Source organism: Podarcis liolepis (genome assembly GCF_965112155.1).
Source record: "Podarcis liolepis genome assembly, chromosome: 1".
NCBI classification, from domain to species: Eukaryota; Metazoa; Chordata; class Lepidosauria; order Squamata; family Lacertidae; genus Podarcis; species Podarcis liolepis.
The window spans coordinates 45,580,054-45,603,830 of NC_139554.1; the positions used below are offsets into that span (position 1 = coordinate 45,580,054).

Below are 23,777 nucleotides of genomic sequence, written 5' to 3' on the forward strand. Positions count from 1 at the left end.
CTGGGGGAGGCCGTTTCTTTTTCTCCTGCGCCACAGCTGCCGTGTGACATTTTTCTTCTCAATGCTCAGGTCCACGATGGCATTCAGCAACTATAGAAGGATTAATCAGAGACTTGGCAGATGTGCACATTCAAAATCGGGTCAATGCTATACTCACCTGCGCAACTGCTGTGCTTGAGCGGCCCCACGAAGTCCACGATGCAAGTGATGAGTCAGGTATAAGCAGCTTCTATTGGAAACTGTTGTAACTTTTGTTGTGGTTTTTCTGGTATAGCAGGCTGGTAAGGTAGCACAACTGTTTAGGACTGGAATACAGACTATCATGGATCCAAGTACCTCTGGTTTATAGACAAAACAGCTAGGGTGTCATCCTACCCAAATTAAGGAGAATGCTTAATTTAACACAGTGAGACTTACTTCCCAGTAAATATGTATATGATTGCACTATTAGGATTGTACAGTTGAAACCAACTAATCACACTGCTCCAAATATTTGGACCATATTGTCTGAATAATGACTAGGTGCCAACGTTGTAGGGTGAAAAGCACTGTTTTTTACTTTGGGTTCTTGGACAAATCATAGAATCCCCCCCCCCCCATGTTCCTCAGCAGTTATGCCTTCTTCTGTCAGAATGGGAAGGCTTTTTTTGGAATGAATACTTGAGAACCTTTCTGAAATCATCAGAGGACAGGGTCTTGAGAGTGCCATGCAGTGGTACCTTGGGTTAAGAACTTAATTCGTTCTGGAGGTCCGTTCTTAACCTGAAACTGTTCTTAACCTGAAGCACCACTTTAGCTAATGGGGTCTCCTGCCGCCACCGCACGATTTCTGTTCTCATCCTGCAGCAAAGTTCTTAACCCGAGGTACCATTTCTGTTTTGGTTTTGGTTTTAAAAATAATTTTTTATTGATTTTCATTAAACATACATTCATTATACAAATAAATCTCACATATATCTTTGGCTCTGCCGAGCTTCAGACTTCCCTCCACCCCTTCGGTAAGTATCATACATTTTCTTACATTGCGTATTCTGTTTGTTTATCTGGTTGACCATATGCTGTTAGAGTTAGTCTAACCCTGCCAGTGTCTTTAAGGTTTTACAATTATCTCTTATATACACCAAATATTTACTCCAACTTTCATAAAACTTCTGTTCGTCCTGGTCTCGTATTTTCCCTGATAATCTGGCCGATTCTGCGTAATTCATCATTTTAACCTGCCATTCAATAATAGTAGGTATTACATCTGTTTTCCAATTTTGGGCCAACATATTGCACTGTTTTGAATGCCACCATTCCTTTTTCCTCTTCCCCCACTCCACCCACTCCATTTCTGTGAACTTTGGAAGCTAAGGATTAGTCAAAAAATGAACGAACAATGTGAAAGACAGAAGGTCCAAAGGGCAAAAGTTCCAGCTATTTCTAGTTAACTGCTATCAGCATGATTTTATGATCCATCTGTACCAGGAAGGGTATCAGACAAAGTATACCAATCTAGCCATTTAGATTCCTGGATTTTTAGTACAGTGGTACCTCTGGTTACATACGCTTCAGGCTACAGAACTATGTTGCCTGTGGTACTATATCTGGGTTAGCGGAGTCTGTAACCTGAAGTGTCTGTAACCCGAGGTACCACTGTACTGTTTTCATAGTGAGCATATTTATAAAATGAGTGCTTACTGACCATCAATAAAAGAAACATCTTATTTTTAAAAGCTGGCATAATTTCTGCATAGGAAGGCAAAAATATTTACATGTGAATGTTCTGCTCTTTCTTTCAGTAATAGGGATAGAAACTGGTGGCAAGAATTTAGAAGTTGAAGATATACCAAAGAAAATACAGCCTTTGCTTAGAAATACATTGTTTGATAAGGATGCTCATGTGAGAATGGCTGCTGCTGTGGGCTTCTACGCCATGGGAGAGTGGAATCCAGTGGCACAGTCCATCATGAAGGATGCTCTGATAAATGGTTAGCAAAATAACTTTCCTCTTCCTTCCATATAGGAACTGTTTTGTGGATATCAAGCATCTCCAAAGCCATGAAAACATTTTCTCTGACAAAGAATATTCAAAAAGAAGTCAGACTAGGGCCCAAATCCACCTATAGTTAGGCTATAAATCTACATGCATGTGCCTGGGAACTCAATGGGGCTTACTTCTGAGTATACACGTATAAGATTGCACTGTCAGTCACAGCTAAAGCTGCAATACAAAGCCCTGATCTGCCAGGCTAGAAGGCGTTTGGTTGAGGCAGAAGTGTCCCTCTGCACAGCCCAGACTGGCTCTGCTGGCCTTTGATGGGGCCACTGTGGAGTGTCTCAGTACACCTTCTTCTTCTTCTTCTTTGGCAATCACTCGTAGTCAAGTAAGATTGTCTTCCATATACATGGTTTTAAAAGTGAGTCCGTAAGTGACTGTGGAGGCCAATTCTGGACCCACACGTCCTTCCACAGTGGGGACATAGGTTTCCGGGTGGGAGTTGATCATGGTGAGGTTTTGCCAAACGTGCCTTCCTCTTAGCGCATTTCTACCTTTCATCCTGAGTTCAAGCATCTTCAAAACCCATGACACCTTTGGTAAAGGCTGTTCTTCACTTAGAGCGCTCACAGGCCAGTGTTTCCCAGTTGTTGGTGTTTATACTACATTTTTTTAAAAGATTTGCTTTGAGGGAGTCTTTGAACCTCTTTTGTTGACCACCAGCATTATGCTTACCATTTATAAGTTTGGAATAGAGTAGTTGCTTTGGAAGAGGATAATCAGGCTCAGTACACCAGCCCCACAGTAGTTCCTGGCAGAATGCTGCCTCCTCCTAAAAAGTGTAACTTTTTCAACAATCCTGCTGTGCTTACCAATCACTTTCTTAGACTGCAAACACTCTAATAATTAAAAGTGGGGTGTGTATTAAACTAAAAGTTTTATGTGTTCTTGCATCTGATCTGGGATGGCTAACCTGTGGCCCTTCAGATCTTATTGGACTCCAACTCCCACTGGCTCTAGTCAGCATGACCAGCCCCTAGGGATGATGGGAGCTGTAGTTCAGCGAGATCTGGAAAGTTCCAGGCTTCCCGCTACTGCATTAGACCAAGCTGGAATGAGAGTCTTTTTTATAGAGCGTCAAATTATATACTAGTAATTCTTTTGCTATTAGGTAATAGTACAGACAGTTGGACTGCAGCTCAAGCCCTGGCAATGGAAGGCAATATAAGTTTCCATGTAGTGAAAAGGATCCTGACTCAAATTTTTGAGCAGAAGGATGATGCCACAGAAGACCAGGCTTGTCTTTTATTATCTCGACTCAGCCGACAAACAGTAAGTACCAAGGCTCAGGTGAAAGAACAAGCTGTAAACACACAACCATTGTGGCCTGCTGATATTTATTTTACTCAGGCTTGCCCCCCACTGTTGAATACAGATACTGGACACTCTTTGTAGCACAAGGCATGCATGTTGCAGAAAAGACAGGCATGAGACTTGTTCTGCTTTGGTGGACTTGGGCCCAAGGGGCAGGTTCAGCTTCCTTGCATAGAATCCCACAGGGAACATTCACATCAAAAATTATTTTGCTTTCTGTCTGAATAAGTGGCCAGGCCAGTTGCTCTACTCAACAGATTTTTCCATGGGGATTAATGATAATCTTGTGAACTATGGCATTATTTCTCCCTGGATTCCAAGTAGATTAGTCAGATGACTCTGGTTATTTGCAGTATTCCTGTCCAGATTATCACAATGCCATGGACAATGGCTTCACATTGTGTTTTCTTTTTAAAGGGTGTGTGTGTGTGTGGTTAAAATCTGAATGGGAAATTCCTAATTTAACATTAATATATATGTATATTTTAAAAAATGGTTCCAGCAGGACATCTGTTTGTTATATACTATCACAAACAGGGATAGCTCACCCCTTTTCCCTGAGTGGTGAAGTTACAGCAGCAGTCTCTTTTCTTGTAATGAAAGAAAGCACAGAAACTGATGGTGTATTTGTAATTATCTGGATATTAAGATCAACCTCCGAGGCCTTGCTCTGAGTTCCCCACATCATCTGAAGAAAGGTAGATGTTGATCAGAGATGGTGGCTTTCAGTTGTGGCCTCCTTCTTCAGAGAGGTTTGCTGGGGCCATATTTGTTTTATACTCAGTGCCAGGTGAAAACATGTTTATTTACCCAGGCCTTAAGGATGTATGTGTTTTACAATGCTGAAATTGTTGTCTGCTTTGTTGATACAGCTTAGTATTTGTTACTATGGTTTAGTATTTGTTTCATAACAAGAAACTAAGAGTTTCAGCTGTAGAGTCAATCAGGTCAATTAGTACCGGTTCCTCAAAGCAAACAGCATGCTTTGAAGTTATCATATAATAATAATTTATTATTTCTATCCCGCCCATCTGGCTGAGTTTTCCCAGCCACTCTGGGCGGCTCCCAATCAAGTGTTAAAAACAGTACACATTGTTATCTCGCAGTCAGCTCCAAAAATGGTCATCGGTGGTCCTAATGAGGCATCAGGCATAAGCCTGCATTTTATTAATGTTTGATCAGGACTTGTATATTAAAGAGGGCTTAGATTTTCAAAAGTAGATTTTCAAAAGTATTCATGCCAGGCAAGAAGGCTAGCTGCTTAAGAAAACACTGGCACTGTTTTCCTAGACAAGGGGCCCCTTTTGATTGATAGCAGAAAGCAATTCTCAAAGTCGTAAAAGCTGAAATTACAGACTAAAAGCAGGACATTGACCCTACATGTTACAGAAGATAAAAAAAGCAGAGATAAACATAATTAGGAATGGGCAAATAGTAAAATGATACCATGGGCCTCTTTTAAACCTTGAGCTGTATTTTCTAAGGCCAGAGGCAAATGGGAGAAAAAACATCTAGCTGGGAAGTCTTTTTAAAGCATCTAGCTGGGAAGTCTTTTTAAAGCTGTTTCTTCCTTAAACAGATAATGGGAAAAGCAGCTTGCTGAAGGGGAGGAGGCTTCTTCTGAAACTGTTTTAAACTGAGTCCTTTTCTTTCTTTCTCTCTCTACTTTAAAAAGGCCTTATTCCTTTTAAGAGGCTATCTGTGTTGTGTATTAAATATGTTGGCTTAAATGTAATTATGCAAAGGATTTAACAAATGCTAGAAGAGTTGTATTTATCTTGAAATTAAGTCAGCCACCAGTCCAGCCCCCTGCCAGACAAGAAGACGCCATCAAATGCTGTCCTGATATATTAGCTGTCAGACATTTGTTTAGAAACCTTCAAATGAAGGATATCTTTCAATGTTGATGTGAAACTCAAGATCCTTGACATATGTTTAAGATAAAAATTTAAGATTAACCATTTGTTTTAGAAGGCAATAGGGCAGGGAGGGCAAGAGGTGAGCTGGTAATTAAGATTCCTTGTTGAGACACATGTAAGATATATTACTACTTATTTGTCATTTATAGATGTAACAATATATAGCTGTTTGTGTTCCTTATAAGGACAGAAGGATATGGGTGTATCTTTTTGTGATTGGTTATAGCAATCAGCCAATAGGAAATCCAACCAGGCTGATTGGACAGAGGCAGCCCAAGGAGGAGCAAAGGGGGCTGGATTAAGGGAATATAAGGGCTGGCCATAATGGCAGGAGCCAGGCCAGAGCTTGGTAACCATATACCACTGTGCCTCTCATTTATTTGTCTGACAAATAAATAATTATTTTAAATTCTCTATTGCTGCGTTGAATATTTCATTCCAGCTAAGCGTTAACCACAAGCAGGGTGCTACATTTTATGGTGCCCTGTGACTCGGATAAGTGGTCTGCTGGAACGCAGCCCCTTCGCTCTACTGAGCAGGGTACAAGAGAGAGGATCTCTAAACTGCTTACCCAAGCGCGCACTGGTAAATTTTTCCAGGGGGAACGCAGAAGTCTCGTCTGTCTGATACCCTGCTCACTGGCGGCGACGGACCGGGGGGAAACGGAACCAACCAGGGGTAAGTGCACAAAGGGATTTTTGGCCCTCCAATTAATTGGGAGGAAGAGAAGTCTTGATCAAACTTCTGCGTCTCAGTAAGTGGGAACTGAGTACGCTAGGTGGTTGGATACATCAGATGGTGGTCTGGTGGGGGAAAAGGGAAAGTTGGGAGGTAGAGTGTGTGGTGAAGTATCTAGCGCATTGTATGTGTGAGAAAGTACAGAGCAATCTGTAGCTGACCTGAGTGTGGAGTGGGTAGTACTTCGGTTCCCAGTGAGGCGACTCCATCTGGGCAAGGAAACCCACGAAGCGTGTGTGTGAGTGACTGAGTGGATACTTCACAGGGCCATACAATGGGAGTTGGGGGTTCAAAAGGGGAAAATACACCTCTTGAATGTATGTTAAATAATTTTAAGAAAGCCTTCTCAGGGGCATATGGAGTCAAAATGACGCCAGAGCACTTGAGAACGTTATGTGAATTAGAGTGGCCGAAGCAAAATACTGGATGGCCATCTCAGGGAACTTTTGATATAAATTTAGTAAGCAAACTTTGGTCTAACATCGCCAAAGAAATTGGAGGGTGCCCAGAACAATTTTCATATATAGATTCCTGGCTGAGCACATTAAATAAAAATCCTCCATGGATAAGGGAATGCAAAGTCCAACGATGCAAATTATTGGCTGTAAAAGCCGAAGCTAGGAAAGGAATCTTGCCAAATAAACTCAAACCCATTTTTGAGGGACCAGAGGAAGAGCTGCTTCCACCTCCACCTTATGCTCCACATCGAAGGGAGCCTAATCCAAACCCTCCACCAGTTGTAACCCCAAGGCAAGAAAGTGGAATGAATAATGGGGCTGGAGTCACAGAACTTGATTCCTTGATAGATTATGATAAATATCTTCAGGAAGCATTGGAGGCCTATAATAAAGCCCAAGCAGAAGTGGTTATTCCATCTGTGAGTCCCAGTAGAACTCCATCTACAGTCTCTTTTAGTGAAACAACTGATTGCCTACCCCAAACCCCTGTACATCCAAATCCTAGAGAATTATTACAGAAGTTACAGGGAGACCTTAATCGGTCAGCAAGCAATACAGCCAGGCGTATAAAGCTGCTAAAAGAACGCCTTGGGACAAATACCATCCCCTATGATTTGAGGCCCCTAGAGCAAAGCGAAGAGAAAGATCACGTAGTAGCCCCTCTCAGAAGAGTATTTGATGCACTTGAGGAGCCTGTGCTGGTTAACGGGCTACCTGGACCAAGGCCACCTCGAACTTCGACCCTGCAATATATTCCATTCACGACTACAGATCTGATGAATTGGAAAACACACACCCCATCTTTCGCAGAAAAACCTCAGGCTATGATGGACTTGGTGACTTCAATAATAAATACTCATAGTCCTACTTGGACAGATTGCCGCCAGCTCCTGAATACTCTGTTCACCACTGAGGAAAGGAGAGACATAATTGAAAAGGCACAGATATATTTGCGTGAGCAGGCCAGAGTGGGAAATATTTATAATATTGACCGTCATCTCCAAGACAACTTTCCCTTGGAAGATCCTAATTGGGATCCAAACAATGTAATTCACCTGGCCAGACTTACCACCTACCGCCAGACGCTTGTGCAAGGTATCCGCAGGGCATGCCAGAAGCCCACTAATATGTCTAAAGTCTCAGAAGTAGAACAGAAACCAAATGAGAGTCCAGGAGACTTTTTAGAGAGGCTGCAAGAAGCCTATCGTATATGGACTCCTTTTGACCCTGAAGCCCCTGAAAACAGCAGAATGATTACTGCTACATTTGTGGCCCAGTGCGCTTCTGACATTCGTAAGAAAATTCAGAAATCAGAAGGATGGGAAGGGATGCTGATGAGCCAAATTATGGCCATTGCACGCCGAGTTTATCGGAATAGGGATGAGGCTGAGAAACAAGAGAAGAAGAAGTGGCAGAAGGAAAAGATGGTAATGCTAGCCACAGCAGTGAAGTAAGACTACCGCCCCTTAAATGGAGGAAGAGGGCGGGGAAGGAATCCACCACTGGGAAGGAATCAATGTGCAAATTGCAAGAAGGAGGGTCATTGGAAGCGGGAGTGTCCTGAACCCCTGAGGTTGGAAGAAGTATGCCCAGGCCCAGGCCCAGGCCCAGGCTCCGGCCCAAGAAACCAGGGACGGGGACGGGGAATGATCCGAGATGGAAGATATCAGAGACCTGGACAAGGACGGAGTAGGGACAATGTCATTGGACTGGCAGAGGAGGATTTTACCCAAGACTAGGAAAGACCGGACTCCATAAAGTTAGGCTTCCAGGAGCCCACGGTCACGATTCAATTAGGAAGCCATTTAATAGACTTTATGATTGATACTGGGGCTGAATACTCAGTACTCCCAGAACTATTGCAGAAAAAGGCATCCAAAAGTGTAGTCATTAAAAGTGCCACTGGTCAGTCAGCTAAGAGGTCTTTCCTCCAACCTTTGGAATGCCAGATTGGGGGACATCGTTTAACCCATCAGTTTTTGTATATACCTGAGTGTCCAATACCTCTCTTAGGTAGAGATATGCTGTCCAAATTGCAGGCCCAAATCACCTTCACTCCTCGAGGTCCAGAAATGAAACTGCCATCAAAGGCAGCAGGAATAATTTCCCTCTCAGTACCTAAGGAACAATCATGGCGCCTAATGTCAGCCCTGCAAGTCCAACCCACATTGGATACAGAGTTAAACAAGCTCCTCCGAACTCTACAGGTGCCACCAGGAGTATGGGCCGAAAATAGCCCACCAGGAATGGCCAAGAATATAGCTCCAATTGTAGTAACCTTAAAACCTATGGCTACCCCTGTATCTGTAAAGCAATATCCTTTACCCCGGCGAGCAGCAGAGGGCATCCAGAAACATTTGGACCGCCTATTAAAATATGGTCTGCTTAAGCCCTGCCAATCAGAGTGGAACACACCCCTTTTGCCTGTTCGAAAACCTGGGACAGATGAATACAGGCCAGTGCAGGACTTGAGGCTCGTAAACCAGGCTATCGAGACCTTGCACCCAAATGTACCAAACCCATACACCCTGCTGAGTTTGATCCCACCAGAAGCAACATTTTTTACTGTATTGGACTTGAAAGATGCATTCTTCTGTTGCCGGCTGGCACCACAGAGCCAACCTATATTTGCCTTCCAGTGGGAAGACCCTTTAACAGGAACAAAAGGCCAGCTAACTTGGACGAGATTGCCCCAGGGATTCAAAAATTCCCCAACTTTATTTGGCACTGCCTTGGCGAAGGATCTAACAAGTTACCCCTCAATACCTGGAGAAAAGGTGGTTCTGCAATATGTAGATGACCTTATACTAGCAGCAAAGGATTTTGATACCTGTAAAGAAGGTACAGAGGAACTGCTCCACTTGCTCTGGCAAGCTGGCTACCGAGTTTCCCAGAAAAAGGCACAGTTATGTTTAGAAAAGGTCAAATATTTGGGCTTTGACATCTCACACCAACAACGAGCATTGAGGCCAGAGAGGAAAGAAGCTATTTGCCTTATCAAGGAACCTACCACAAGGAAACAACTCAGAGGATTCCTGGGAACAGCAGGGTTTTGTAGACTATGGATACCTGATTTCAGCAGTCTGGCCAAGCCCTTACATGAAAGCACTCGAGGTGCAGAAAAGGACCCATTCGTATGGGGACCTGAGCAGCAACAAGCCTTTTTAGTTATCAAACAACGACTTATGGAGGCCCCAGCCCTTGGACTGCCTAATTCGGAAAAACCCTTTCAGCTGTATGTACATGAACAGAATGGGATTGCAGCGGCAGTCCTGACCCAGAGATTAGGAAGTTGGAACCGTCCAGTAGCTTATTTGTCAAAACAATTGGACTCAGTAGCAAAAGGATGGCCTCCATGCCTAAGGGCAGTAGCGGCCACTGCAAGCCTTGTCAAAGAAGCTGATAAATTTACCTTCGGCCAGACAATGTATGTGAATGTACCTCATGCTGTTCTGACACTCATGGAATATAAGGGTAGTTATTGGCTAACGAACCCAAGGATGGCTAGGTACCAAGGCCTATTGTGTGAAAATCCCAGGATTCATCTACGAGTAGTGAATATGCTCAATCCAGCGACTTTGCTGCCCCTACCAGAGGTAGATGATGAAGAATCACATGATTGTCTCCAAATAATGGATGAAGTTTATTCCAGTAGACCCGATCTGAAAGATGAACCATTGAAAAATCCAGATGTTGTATATTATACTGATGGTAGCAGCTACCTGCATGAAGGTGCCAGACGAGCAGGATATGCTGTGGTCACCAATGAGGAAGTTGTGGAAGCTGAAGCTTTGCCTGCTGGCACCTCAGCACAAAAAGCTGAACTTATAGGTTTAACTAGAGCTCTGCAATTGGCAGCCGGATGTAAGGCAAACATCTATACTGATTCTAAATATGCCTTCTTAACCCTGCATGCACATGGTGCTCTATGGAAAGAAAGAGGTCTAATAGGAGCCCACGGGAAGGCCTTGAAATATGGACCTGAAGTAGAAATCCTGTTAGAAGCAGTATGGGCTCCAGAACAGATTGCTGTAATGCACTGCAAAGGTCATGGACGAGGAAGGGATCCAATAACCAGAGGAAATCATGCTGCTGACAAAGCAGCTCGAGAGGCAGCCCAAAAGCCTGTGGGAGGATTTATAGCAGCCCTCATACCAGAGGTAGTTCCAGAAGAAGTTAAACCTCACTATACCCCAGAAGAGAGGAAGTGGGCTGAACAGGAAGGAGCAGTTGTGAAGGACGGTTGGATGATCCTGCCAGACAATAGGATTTATGTACCTCATCATCTAGCAGGCACAATTGTAAGAAATTATCATGAATCTACTCACCTTGGCGGTACTGCAACCAGAGAGAGTCTCAGTCGGAAGTTGTATATTATTAACCTATCACAATTAGCAACTTGCATTTCACAGAAATGTGTTCTTTGTGCTAAAAACAATCCCAGGCAGGGACCGGTACAACCTCCTGGAATCCAACATGTGGGATATGTCCCCATGGAAAGCCTAATTGTGGACTTCACAGAGCTGGTCCCTTCTAAGGGATTCAAGTATCTCCTTGTGTTTGTAGATACTCTTACCGGATGGGTTGAAGCTTTTCCCACCCGAACTGAAAAGGCACGAGAGGTAACTAAGAGACTCCTCACTGAATTGATCCCGAGGTTTGGATTACCTAGATGCATTGGAAGTGATAATGGGCCAGCGTTCATTGATCAAGTAGTACAAGAAGTATGTCGAGTCTTACAAGTGAAATGGAGACTGCATGCAGCCTATAGGCCTCAGAGTTCAGGGAAAACTGAAAGAATGAATCGGACTCTGAAAACCCAATTGGCAAAATTAACCCAGGAAACGGGATTGGGATGGGTAGATGTGTTACCCATAACACTGTTTCGTGTTCGGTGTGCACCCACAAAAAGACTTAAGTTGTCACCTTTTGAGCTCCTGTATGGGAGACCGCCCTCCTTTGTTCAGGATATTCCAGCTGATCTTAAACAAATAGGAGACCATGTGACACAGGGACAAGTGCAATCTCTCTCCCGTGTTTTTGTTTCTCTTAACAGGTGGGTCCTCGAGCGCACGCCGTGCAGCATTGCCGAGCCGATTCATCAGTTCCAGGCTGGCGATAGCGTATGGGTGAAAGAGTGGAAACGTGATCCACTTGCACCTAAGTGGCGTGGACCTTACACCGTCTTGCTCTCTACTCCAACAGCGGTGAAGGTAGCTGAGGTGACCCCCTGGATTCATCACTCTCGTTTGAAGAAGTCCGAAGGCAGTTGGACGTGCAAAGGTGACCCCTCTAATCCTCTTAAACTGACTCTCTCCAAAAACCCCTGTATCTAGCCCTACCGGGAACGGGCTAGGTCACGGGCAACATTAGACGACCGGCCTGCTGCAGCCACAACCTGGAAGCTGGCTGACCTGCGCACGCCTGAAGCTTGAGGAGCATCTGAACCAGCGATTGTGAAAGGAAAGATTCTCTTATACAATTAATTGACTGCCCACCCCCTTGTGGAACAATTATCAGAGATATTACTCATTGGGGATCCTCGGGATATATGTTTTGGTCTTGGTGGTTCCCCATTTCTGTCACTGGGGGAATTATATTGGGACTAATATTTATTTGCTATCACTATAAGGTAATCTTTTGTGGAAGGAATGCATATGCTAGACATCAACATGATTCTATTATTAATCCTGATCCCTTGGGAAGGGGAAGGGTCTTTGAATCTGGCCAAATTGACTAAATATGGATTCCACCATGACCACAATATGTGGGTAGGTTTAGCTGAAATGGTAGCCAATGTTGCAAATAGGACCAATTGCCTTGTTTGCTCTCTCGGGCCAGATGATTCAGAGGGAGGTATGCCCTTATTACCGATACCATTAGATGCCATTGGTATGGTAAGCGAAATACCACACCAAACAGAAGTACAGAATTTCCCCGGATGGAACTCAACTAAACCATTACGAGTTATACCTGTACAAGGGGAATTCTGTGTACATAAATCATCAGATGCAGCTGATTCTACCATGATAGGCTCTTCTCATTGTCACTATACTTGGGATAATATTAAGAATACCTGGGCACACGATACTACCTATCGAACTCGGGATGCCTTGCCCTGTGCACCTCCTTTTATTCATGCATGGAAAGTGGTATGGAACATAACTGTGACAGAAAAAGGCAATCTAACATACTGCACTGTGAACTCTCTACCTCTTTTGCTATTTCGCCTTCTGTACTCCACATACCAAAGACCTCAGACACGATGGTTGTGGTGGATATGTGGAGAATGGGCATACAAGAAACTCCCCTCCAAATGGAGTGGGACTTGTTTCCTGGGATGGGTATTACCACCAATGTGGATTATGCCTACTAATTTGGCCAAGCGTACACGAAGAAACGCTGATATTTCTCATATAGCAGGAGGAAGTACCCAAAGTTGGAGCGGTACTGATGATTGGCCACCAGAGCGCATTATAGCCTATTATGATCCTGCCTCCTGGAATCCTGGTGAGCTCATACAAGGGGCACGGGATCCTATTTATAATCTAAACAGAATAATTCGATTGCAAGCAGTAGTGGAACTTGTAACCAATGCAACGGCCCGGAGTTTGAGACTTATTGCACAACAATTGGATGAAAGTAGAGCCGCCATTTTGCAGCTGAAAATGGGAATGGATTATGTACTTGCCAAGCAGGGAGGCCTATGTGGAGTCTTAAACTTGACAGGGAATGCCTGTTGCTTTAACATTTCAGATAATGGTGAGGCAATCCGTGTGTTGGCCACAAAAATGGAGAATATAGCACATGTCCCAGTACAAACATGGGAAGGATGGGATATGGGATGGCTCACCAATTGGTTACCTAATGTCACAGGACTCAAAGGGATACTATTGTCTTGCTTGTTTTTCTTGACAGTAGTGGTAATGGTTTTATGTATGATGCCATGTATCATTTCATGTTTTAGAAGTACAATTAGCAAGATGGTTTCAAATGAAACTCTACCTCATATCATGGCCCTATACAGAGCTTTACCTCAGGAATATGATGAAGGTCAAGCTATCAAGGACACTTGGGACGAAGGTCCTTGAGCTTGAAAGGGGGGAATGAGGCATCAGGCATAAGCCTGCATTTTATTAATGTTTGATCAGGACTTGTATATTAAAGAGGGCTTAGATTTTCAAAAGTAGATTTTCAAAAGTATTCATGCCAGGCAAGAAGGCTAGCTGCTTAAGAAAACACTGGCACTGTTTTCCTAGACAAGGGGCCCCTTTTGATTGATAGCAGAAAGCAATTCTCAAAGTCGTAAAAGCTGAAATTACAGACTAAAAGCAGGACATTGACCCTACATGTTACAGAAGATAAAAAAAGCAGAGATAAACATAATTAGGAATGGGCAAATAGTAAAATGATACCATGGGCCTCTTTTAAACCTTGAGCTGTATTTTCTAAGGCCAGAGGCAAATGGGAGAAAAAACATCTAGCTGGGAAGTCTTTTTAAAGCATCTAGCTGGGAAGTCTTTTTAAAGCTGTTTCTTCCTTAAACAGATAATGGGAAAAGCAGCTTGCTGAAGGGGAGGAGGCTTCTTCTGAAACTGTTTTAAACTGAGTCCTTTTCTTTCTTTCTCTCTCTACTTTAAAAAGGCCTTATTCCTTTTAAGAGGCTATCTGTGTTGTGTATTAAATATGTTGGCTTAAATGTAATTATGCAAAGGATTTAACAAATGCTAGAAGAGTTGTATTTATCTTGAAATTAAGTCAGCCACCAGTCCAGCCCCCTGCCAGACAAGAAGACGCCATCAAATGCTGTCCTGATATATTAGCTGTCAGACATTTGTTTAGAAACCTTCAAATGAAGGATATCTTTCAATGTTGATGTGAAACTCAAGATCCTTGACATATGTTTAAGATAAAAATTTAAGATTAACCATTTGTTTTAGAAGGCAATAGGGCAGGGAGGGCAAGAGGTGAGCTGGTAATTAAGATTCCTTGTTGAGACACATGTAAGATATATTACTACTTATTTGTCATTTATAGATGTAACAATATATAGCTGTTTGTGTTCCTTATAAGGACAGAAGGATATGGGTGTATCTTTTTGTGATTGGTTATAGCAATCAGCCAGTAGGAAATCCAACCAGGCTGATTGGACAGAGGCAGCCCAAGGAGGAGCAAAGGGGGCTGGATTAAGGGAATATAAGGGCTGGCCATAATGGCAGGAGCCAGGCCAGAGCTTGGTAACCATATACCACTGTGCCTCTCATTTATTTGTCTGACAAATAAATAATTATTTTAAATTCTCTATTGCTGCGTTGAATATTTCATTCCAGCTAAGCGTTAACCACAAGCAGGGTGCTACACTAACTCCTCTCCTTAAAATATTGGCAAGCCTCTCTGTCCCTCTTCTATACTTCAGTGCGTTCAGGCTTTCCACTGATTGGTTTAATCTTCCAGGGCTTGGTTCATTGCTTACTGGCATCCGAATTGAACAGCTACCAATGGAAGCATCGGGTTTTGGCCTGTAAAACATTTTCACGTATTCCTGGGAGCGTCAGTCAAGTAAGTTATGCTTCATGAAGCTAACATACTATAACATCCATAAGAGAATATTGGTAGAGCCATTTTTATGACCGAAGCACTAGCAGATTCAAATATTCCTTCTGACGTGATTCAAGCTTACTAGAGATTCCATTGTTTGGCAGTTCAGAGTGAGGGAAAAACATGTTTCACTGATCTCTTCATTTGTGACATGCACCAACATACACATAGTAATTAAGGTGGGGGGGAATTGTTGCAGTGGTGATGCCACCGCTAAGCATAAAAAAAATCTGATTCATTTAAAATTGCTCCTAAATGGCACTGGTGGTGAAACAATGTGTAAAGACTGAGATGTGAATATATAGGCAGAAAATTATTTGGATTGAATCCTAAACTAAATTAGCTGAAGGAAGCTCATGGAAGGAAAGTTTCCTGTTGCCTCCTCACTACCCAGCCCTGTGTGTTCCCTGAAAAGCCTCAGTAGAGACTCAGGAGGCCCTCCGAAACAGCAGAGGCTTGGGCTCAGGTGTATCCTGGGGATAAAAGGAGAAGGAAGGGAATCACAAAACTTTCCTTCTGTGGATTTTATTAAGTTATATTAAGTTATCCAAGTCTGATTTTGGAAGATTCCCTTGTCCACCAGCAGCCCACTGCATCCCAAACCACATTGTTTAGGAGGCCACTGGCCCTCCAGAGTAGGCTTTTTGGAGGGTTCAGGTGTCTTCAGAGAGACAGAGGGAATGGGAAGCTTTCCTTTTATGAGCTTCTTAAATTAACTTACCTTGGAATCCAAGCCTGCATTATGAGCACTAGGGTTGGGATGCACAGGTTAAGGTTTCTACTGTGAGCAGAAATCCTAGGCTTGCCAAAAAATATCCATTCCTTCCCAAAGGGCTACCCAGCAATGAAGGGGGCCAGCTTCCTTGATTCCTAGACTTTTCTAGGTGTCCAGGCTTTCTACATGGCTCCCCGCAGAGATGCTGACATAAGAAACAGTTGTACTCTTTTAAAATGATGCCTTGTGAAGCAAGGTTGTGTTGCAGCAGTTCTGCTCCTACAGGGCTGCTTTCAGAGAGCAGCATTGGGAAACTATGGACCGGCCTCCTGCCAGTTGTGTTATGGGGAAATTTGGGGCTCTGTTTCTGTTACATCTGAATCAGGAGAGGGTGCGGCTCTTTCAAGCCTGGACACTCTTATACTATTGTTTTACTGGTTTTATGTTGCATTCTCTTTCAATGACACTGCTTGTTGTCTTTATGTTGTACACTGCTTAGCTTTTTAAATAATATTAAGTGGTATATACCGTATTTTTCACCCTATAGGACGCACTTTTTCCCCTCCAAAAATGAAGGGGAAATCTGGGTGAATTGGGGCAAATATGGGGCGAATGCAGGCTTTCGCTGAAGCTTGGAGAGCGAGAGGGGTCGGTGCGCACCAACCCCTCTTGCTCTCCAGGCTTCAGGAAGACATCCGCAGCCTAGACAGCCCTGCGGGAGGTCTAGGCTGCGGATAGCAGCCTGTTTCCCGGAGCGCCGGGCGCGCTGAAAGCAGAGCGCCCGGCGCTTCGGGAACGCATCCGCAGCCTAGGCAACCCTGCGGGAGGTCCCGCAGGGCTGTCTAGGCTGCGGATAGCAGCCTGCTGCCTGGCGCGAGGGGCGCCCTGAAGCAGAGCGCCCCTCGCGCCGGGCAAACATCCGCAGCGTGGGGAGCCCTGGAGGAGTTCTCCGCAGGGCTCCCCACGCTGCGGATAGCAGCCTGCCGCCTGGTGCGCGAGGCGCAGAGCGCCCCGCGCACCGGGCAGACACCGGCCAGCCCCACAAGCTTGGGGAACAGCAGGGAGGCGCAGCACCGCCACCCCGCTGTTCCTCAACCTGGTTCGGTTTCCCCCGACCTGGTTTTGGGGGGGAAATAAAGGGAAATTTTTTCCCCTTTATTTCCCCCCCAAAAAAACTAGGTGCGTCCTATGGGACGGAGCATCCTATGGGACGAAAAATACGGTAAATGCTTTTTAATGATCATCTTCATCTTTGTCTTCTTCAGTGTCAATTTATCTGTTGCCTAAAGTTACTCTTAGTTCTTCTATGTAGGACCTAAAAAACAAAATTGTCCAGCTCATGTGGACAGATTGGAAGTTTGATGTACGCCAGGCAGCTGCCAAGGCTTTGGGGCATTTGGAGCTTGGGAAAGAAGTCCATGATCAACTCAGGTGAGAGCCGTGCAACGTGGTGAGACATCTCAATCACTAGCAAAACATTTCCTATGCAAGATTCTGAAATGCAGATAGACAGTGCATTGGAAACAGAGGACCTCAATAATGTCTGGTGGCATTTGAAATGAGACGCATAGAGATCCATATGCATGTTAGAAACATCATCTTCACTGATGGGCAGAGCAATCCTATACAGTCACATTTGTGCCCAGTGCCACAGATATCCTGGCAAGAGTTTTCACCCGACGTACTGGAGGTAGTTCCTTCAGGGTAAGTATCATTCTGCTGACATAGCTCCATCTCTGCCAGCAGAGCATCATATATACTGCTTCCTAAGGCCACTTAGCTGGCCTAAGTCATTTACAGGATTTGCACCCTTAGTATGCTCTTAAGTAATGACAAAATAGGATAAAGTTAATAACCATTGTTGTTATGCTTTTAAATGCACAAAACTAAAGCTTGATTGATCCTCTGCTCCATAATGTGAACTGGTCTGATTGTCTGAAGGCAATGCACAGGGGCAACATGAGAGGCAACATCCAGAATCAGTCCAAGGTCAAGACACTGGGGCCTGGACTCAAATCAGGCAACTGGTGCAATTACACTGGTGCTTTTACTTTGAAACCCAGAGCGCAGCTGCAGGCCATCAAGGCTGCCTAAAGAATTCGTCTGTTAATGAGGAGCATCTTACTCACAAGTAGCCATTTTCTCTTGAGGAGGGCAGCAGTCTAACTGAGCCTGCACCTGTGGGCACCTGCACTCCCCCAGACTCAGCGGCTGATCAGCCTCTGCCTCTGATTCTGTGCAGGGGCCTCCTGTGTCCTAAGGAGGAGGTTGGAGGGCTGTGACCAATGAAAGGTTTGGCTCTGTCCAGTGGCGTAGCGTGGGTTGTCAGCACCCGGGGCAAGGCAAGTAATTTGCGCCCCCTAACCCATGGATTTGCGCCCCCTAACCCTAACCCCCAGATGTTGCGCCCAGTGTGGCCGGCCCCCCCCTGCACCCCCCACGCTACGCCACTGGCTCTGTCTGACTGTTAATTGACACAACCTGCTGCTCCATTTGCCTTGGGGAGCTCCAGGTCCTCCTCCGAAGAGGATTTCTCCAGCGTGGAAGTGACAGTGGTGCCCTCCAGGTGTTGGTGGGATACAACTCCCATCATCCCTAACCATTGGCCACGCTGTCTGGTCCTGATGGGCCCAACAACATCTGGACAGCACCACAGTGATTACCCTTACAGTTCTTTATGCTAAACTAGGCATAGGCAAACTCGGCCCTCCAAATGTTTTGGGACTACAATTCCCATCATCCCTGACCACTGGTCCTGTTAGCTAGGGATCATGGGAGTTGTAGGCCAAAAACATCTGAAGGGCCGAGTTTGCCTATGCATGTGCTAAACACATCTAGCTCATGAACACAGGGGTTTATGCTGTTGCTCATTCTATTAACACTTGTTATAATTAATGGCCCTTCACTTCAAATGAAGTCTTTACACCCAGGACTTAATAACTGAGTTCAACCATTGTTCATTAAGAACACACTTGTGCCCTCAGGGAGAAGCTAAAAAGAGGAGATGTCCGGATGCGGGTGGAAGCTCTTTCATTGATTGGGTGGCTGAAACTCATGACGGCCAGGCTGCTCCCTGGTTTCCTAAAGTGTTTCAGTGATGACTTTGTAGCAGTTCGAAAAGAAGCCTGCTGGGCAGCTGGAGAACTTCAGATTAAAGAAGAGGTGGTGAGTGTTCAAAATGTAGGGCCAGTGCATCCACGAGGCAAGGTGAGGTGACTGCCTCAGGTGGCGGGATCTGTAGGGACAGCAGATTCAGCCTCCAAACAATGCATCGCCTTCTGATGCTGCTGCAGTGGCAGAGACAGCTGGGGTGCTGTTCCTTGAAGGCCAGATCCTTGGCAGCACCCCCTCCATGCCTCCTTTGCATCAGCCTCTTGGTGAATAGGAGGCACTGCTGGCCTTCTCCCACCCTTTGTTCCCAAAGTGGTCATTTATTTCCCGCTGATTCCTGATGTAGATCTTCACCCACCCCTTCTTCCCTGGGGGGATGCTATTTTGTGGTTTGCCTTAGGTGCCAAATGTTCTTGGGCCAGTCCCAGCAAAATGGCTGGCAAAAGCCCTATATGTGGAGATAAATATAAACGCCTTTCTTGAATGCAGCCTGGGTGGCTTCTTCAGAGACTTATTCTTCAGACGCTAGTCCAGGGCTGGAACAATACATCTTCCTCACTGATTATTTGGGGAGGACCAACCTTCTACTGTATATGCATAGTAGATGTGGTATAAATGCAGGCGCGCATCTGGATGTATAACGCTACATCTACATTGTGATGCTTTTTCAGGCTGGGTTCTGCCTGGATGCATGATGTGGAGAAAATGGGTAAAGAGAAATTATTCTCCCTCTGCTCTAATACTAGAACCTGGGTCCCTCCAAAGAATCTGAATTAATGGGAGATTCAGGACAGACAAGATCCTTCTTCACGCAACACATAGTTAAACTATGAAACCACCCCCATAAGATGTTGGCCAACAACTTGGATGCTTTTCCAAGAGGATTAGGGAAATTCATGGAGAATAAGGCTATCAGTGGCTGCTAGCCACGATACATGTGCCAGAGGCAGTGTGCCTCTGTATACCAGTTGCAGGGAATTGCAAGCGCGGAGAGTGCTGTTGTATTCAGGTAATGCTTGCAAAATTCTCATAGGCATCTGGTTGACCACTGTGAGTACAGGAAGCTGGACTAGATGGGCCTTTGGTTTGATTCAACCGGACTGTTCTTATTCCTTTTGATGTAACTTCATTACATGCAATTTGAGCTGGATCAGGGACGCGGGTTGCGCTGTGGGTTAAACCACAGAGCCTAGGACTTGCTGACCAGAAGGTCGGCGGTTCGAATCCCCGCGACGGGGTGAGCTCCCGTTGCTCGGTCCCTGCTCCTGCCAACCTAGCAGTTCGGAAGCACGTCAAAGTGCAAGTAGATAAATAAGTACCGCTCTGGTGGGAAGGTAAATGGCGTTTCCTTTCGCTGCTCTGGTTCGCCAGAAGCGACTTGGTCATGCTGGCCACATGACCCGGAAGCCGTATGCTGGCTCCCTAGGCCAATAAAGTGAGATGAGCACTGCAACCCCAGAGTTGGTCACGACTGGACCTAATGGTCAGGGGTCCTAGGGCCAAGATCTATATTAAAGTCCCTTGTCCAGAGACAGAGAACCTGTGGCCCTCCAGATGTTGTTAGACTCCAACTCCTGTCAGTCCCAATCAGCATGGCTAATGATCAGAGGTGATGGAAGTTGTACTCCAAGAGCATATGGAGGGCCACAGGCTCCGTATCCCAGCTCAATCCCGTTTCATCCCAGGGAAACATTTCTGCTACATCTCCAAAGTATTTTTTGGTAGAGCCAATGAATCCAGCTGAAGTTGCTTGGGGACTTTAATCTGGTTTGTGGACTTTCTGTTAGCTGTCTCTAAAAGTCCACCCCGCCATAGACTGTATTTTCTGTGTTTAAAAATAATATAAGCTGTGTTTATTATTTATTCATTCCCATACTTTATTTTAAAAAAATATGATAGGCACAGTTTGCCAAGACCTAAGCACCATTGAAAGTTAAAGGAATGTGATGAATAATAATAATGATTATAATTTGTACATCGCCCATCCGACCGGGTTGCCGTGGCCTCCAGCAGATAAAAAAACACAATAAAACATTAAATATTAAAAACTTCCCTATAAATATTCCCTATTAAATATTAAAAGCTTCACCTTCTGATGGGGTGAATGAAAGCAGAAATGTGCTATTGTGTTTCTCTCCTTCATTATTATGAGGCTTGAACAGGAAAAGAAAATACTGCACATAATGGAAAGATGGCTTTTTCAAGACAATGGAATTGAATGAGCTACCTGTCTGCCCTGCAAAAATGTTACAATACACAACTGATGGGCGATGTTTGGCTTGGTGGGTTCCACATCGTGCCTACCTGCTGCCTTTATATTACAGTCTGGAATTCCCTATTGGGGCAGTCTTGTAATTTATTTGGTGTGAACCATCCCGTTTAAAACTATGCAAACTACGTTCTTGCAACTAATACCTTTTTTCTTGTTGCTGTTCTTAGGTGCTCAGGTGCCTTTTTAAGATAATGCAGACTGACCCTCTCTGGAAAATCAAGACTCTCGCTATCAAAGGTATTCTACGGGCTAGGACCCTATCATTTCCTTCTCATGTGCAGAACCAACCTGTAAAAAGTATGGGGATGTTCAAGTTCCACTAAAAAGCTGATCATCATTTGTGGATGTTTTAATCATCAGGACTGAAGCAGCCCCAAGACTAGTGATAATCCTACGTTAGCATTTACATAGCATATTTAAAGCATTTAGCACTTCATATTGTCTCATATTGTTTCCAGAGAAGTAGCTGTCTCTTGCTGCAACAACAACAGGAAAGAGTTCTGTGGCCTTTTATGGACTATCACATTATTATGGTATCAGCTTCCACGGACTAAAATCCAGTTTGTCACCAGTTATCTTTGCAACAGCCCTGTAGGATAAGTGAATATTTTAATCTCTCATGCTACAGATATATGTCTGATGTTGAGAGCAAAGCCTCTTGCCTAAGCCTCTTGAGATAACTGCTAATTGATTTCAACCAGAGACTTCTTGGTACACTCTCTTGGGGCCAAGCTGGATATGCCATTAATTGCAACCTTGCATTGAATATGTACACTTTAAAAACTGCAAATTAAAGCTGCAAGGGACTTCCGGAGGCGGCGCGAAACTGTAATGGCGGTCCTCTTCGTTCTCTGAAGAGGGGCTCCGCGGAAAAGGGTCGTTCGCTGCGGCATAGCGACGACCCATCAAGATAAACCACGGGTAGAGTGAGCCCGTGGCCGTGGGACTCGGCGGGCACCAGAAGCTGCTCTGAAAACACAGAAGGGACCCCGTAAGGAGACCCGGAGTGAAGGAGGGGTAGCGGTGCTGTGAGTTCATCGCTCTTTCCGCGGAAGTGAAGCCGCGCGGCTGTTGCAGATGAGCGCTGTCCTTTCTTCCTAAAATCAACACTAAACTGCAAGCAACATACCCGTGAGTAAAGGGATTTAAATTTGGTAAAGAATTTGTTGGACTTGGTTGAAAACGGGAGACGAGAAAAGGGAAGTCCGTCTCCCGACATTGCTGACAAGATCAAAGCAAAGTCTTAAGAAGCGGAAAGCGCTTGAAACGGGACTGTGGGAAGTTTTAACTTTCTTGCGCTACTAGACCTGTTTTCTATTAAACGGAAGGTAGAAACGGACACTGATTAAATCAAGTAAATGTGGACTTTCCTCCTATTTCTTTCCCTTTTTGGGCTGTATTTCTAAAGAGCCAGATCGTCGGGCTGCCGGGGAGAGAGGTTGTGTTAAACTGCGGAAACAGTTGCAAAAACTTTGTTGGAGCGTAATTGATACATTTGAGCAGAAAAGACTGGATGTGATACTGTTGCAAGCACCGTTCATGAAACTTTGTTGAACTTTAAGAGATGCTTTGGGGAACTTCTTGGTCGGTGAAGGGACTGTTGGATTAGTGGATTTACTGAGCTGAAACAACTTGGAACTTTAATGGCGGAATACTTCCTTCTTTGTCTTTGAAACTTGGTGGCACTCCCCCTACAGGGCTTTCGGATTACAAAATCCTGGGAACTGATTTTTGTTTTGACTTTCATCTTACTGGTTGTTTATAACTGGTTCTGTCTTTCCCATGGAACAATAGACAATCTGACCTTGAACACTGACAGATGTGTAATGAGTGGTGCAGGGAGAACAAGAGCATCTAAAGCTAAGGAAACTAAAGAGGCTAAGGAAAAAGAAAAGGAAAGAAAACCAGCACAATTTGTACAAACAACACTGACCCAAGGACGTCGATCGTCGGTCCCAGCTGTACTGGTGACACAGAGGGAGCAAGCTGAAATAACCGAGAAGCCCACTGAGGAAGATATGGCAGCAGGTGGATCAGATACACTATTAAAACAAATATTGGAGCAATTATCAAGCTTAAATCAGAAGGTGGATGATCAGTCTTTGAAAATAGACAAAGCGACTTCCTCGATACAAAAATTGACTGAACAAGTTTCCCAGCACACGCAAGCAATAGAGAACTTGCAAGGAGCAACAGCGGAAAATCGGGAACTAGCTGGAGAAGCAATTCAAAAAGTGGGAGCTTTACAAAAAGAAGTTGAAGAAATAAAAGGAGAAGTCAAGCCTCTGCACAAACAGGTGGGTGAACAACAAATTTATCTGTCAATGGTGGAATTGAAAAACCGTGAGAATAATATTAAATTGAGAGGCATTCCAGAACTTGAACAAGGAGACCTGATTGGATATTTGACACAAGAATTTTCGAAGTTCTGGGGTATAACAGAAGATACAGACTTCAGAATTGTCTCGGCATATAGACTGGGAAGATTGGTAAGGAAAGACAGATCCAGGGACTGTTTGATAATTCTAAGATCAAAGGAGGAGAGAGATAAGATCCTAGGCCTTCATTTCAAAAAAGCAATTGAAATACAAGACAAAAGGGTGGAAATTTATAG

General features: G+C 44.5%; 1 protein-coding gene across 5 annotated transcripts in view; it reads left to right on the forward strand.

Moving 5' to 3' along the window:
- Positions 1-23,777, forward strand: part of HEATR4 (HEAT repeat containing 4) — a 54,205-nt gene that overhangs the window by 10,171 nt on the left and 20,257 nt on the right. For all 5 annotated transcript variants that reach the window (XR_014526947.1, XM_083506447.1, XM_083506449.1 and 2 more), the window contains 7 exons: positions 70-216; positions 1,782-1,970; positions 3,150-3,310; positions 14,922-15,026; positions 17,093-17,211; positions 18,765-18,945; positions 21,331-21,400. Coding sequence is in view for 4 of the 5 variants with exons in the window: in XM_083506447.1 (XP_083362573.1) it covers positions 70-216; positions 1,782-1,970; positions 3,150-3,310; positions 14,922-15,026; positions 17,093-17,211; positions 18,765-18,945; positions 21,331-21,400 (972 nt within the window). In the remaining variant the exon portion in view is untranslated. The remainder of the gene's footprint in view (positions 1-69; positions 217-1,781; positions 1,971-3,149; positions 3,311-14,921; positions 15,027-17,092; positions 17,212-18,764; positions 18,946-21,330; positions 21,401-23,777) is intronic.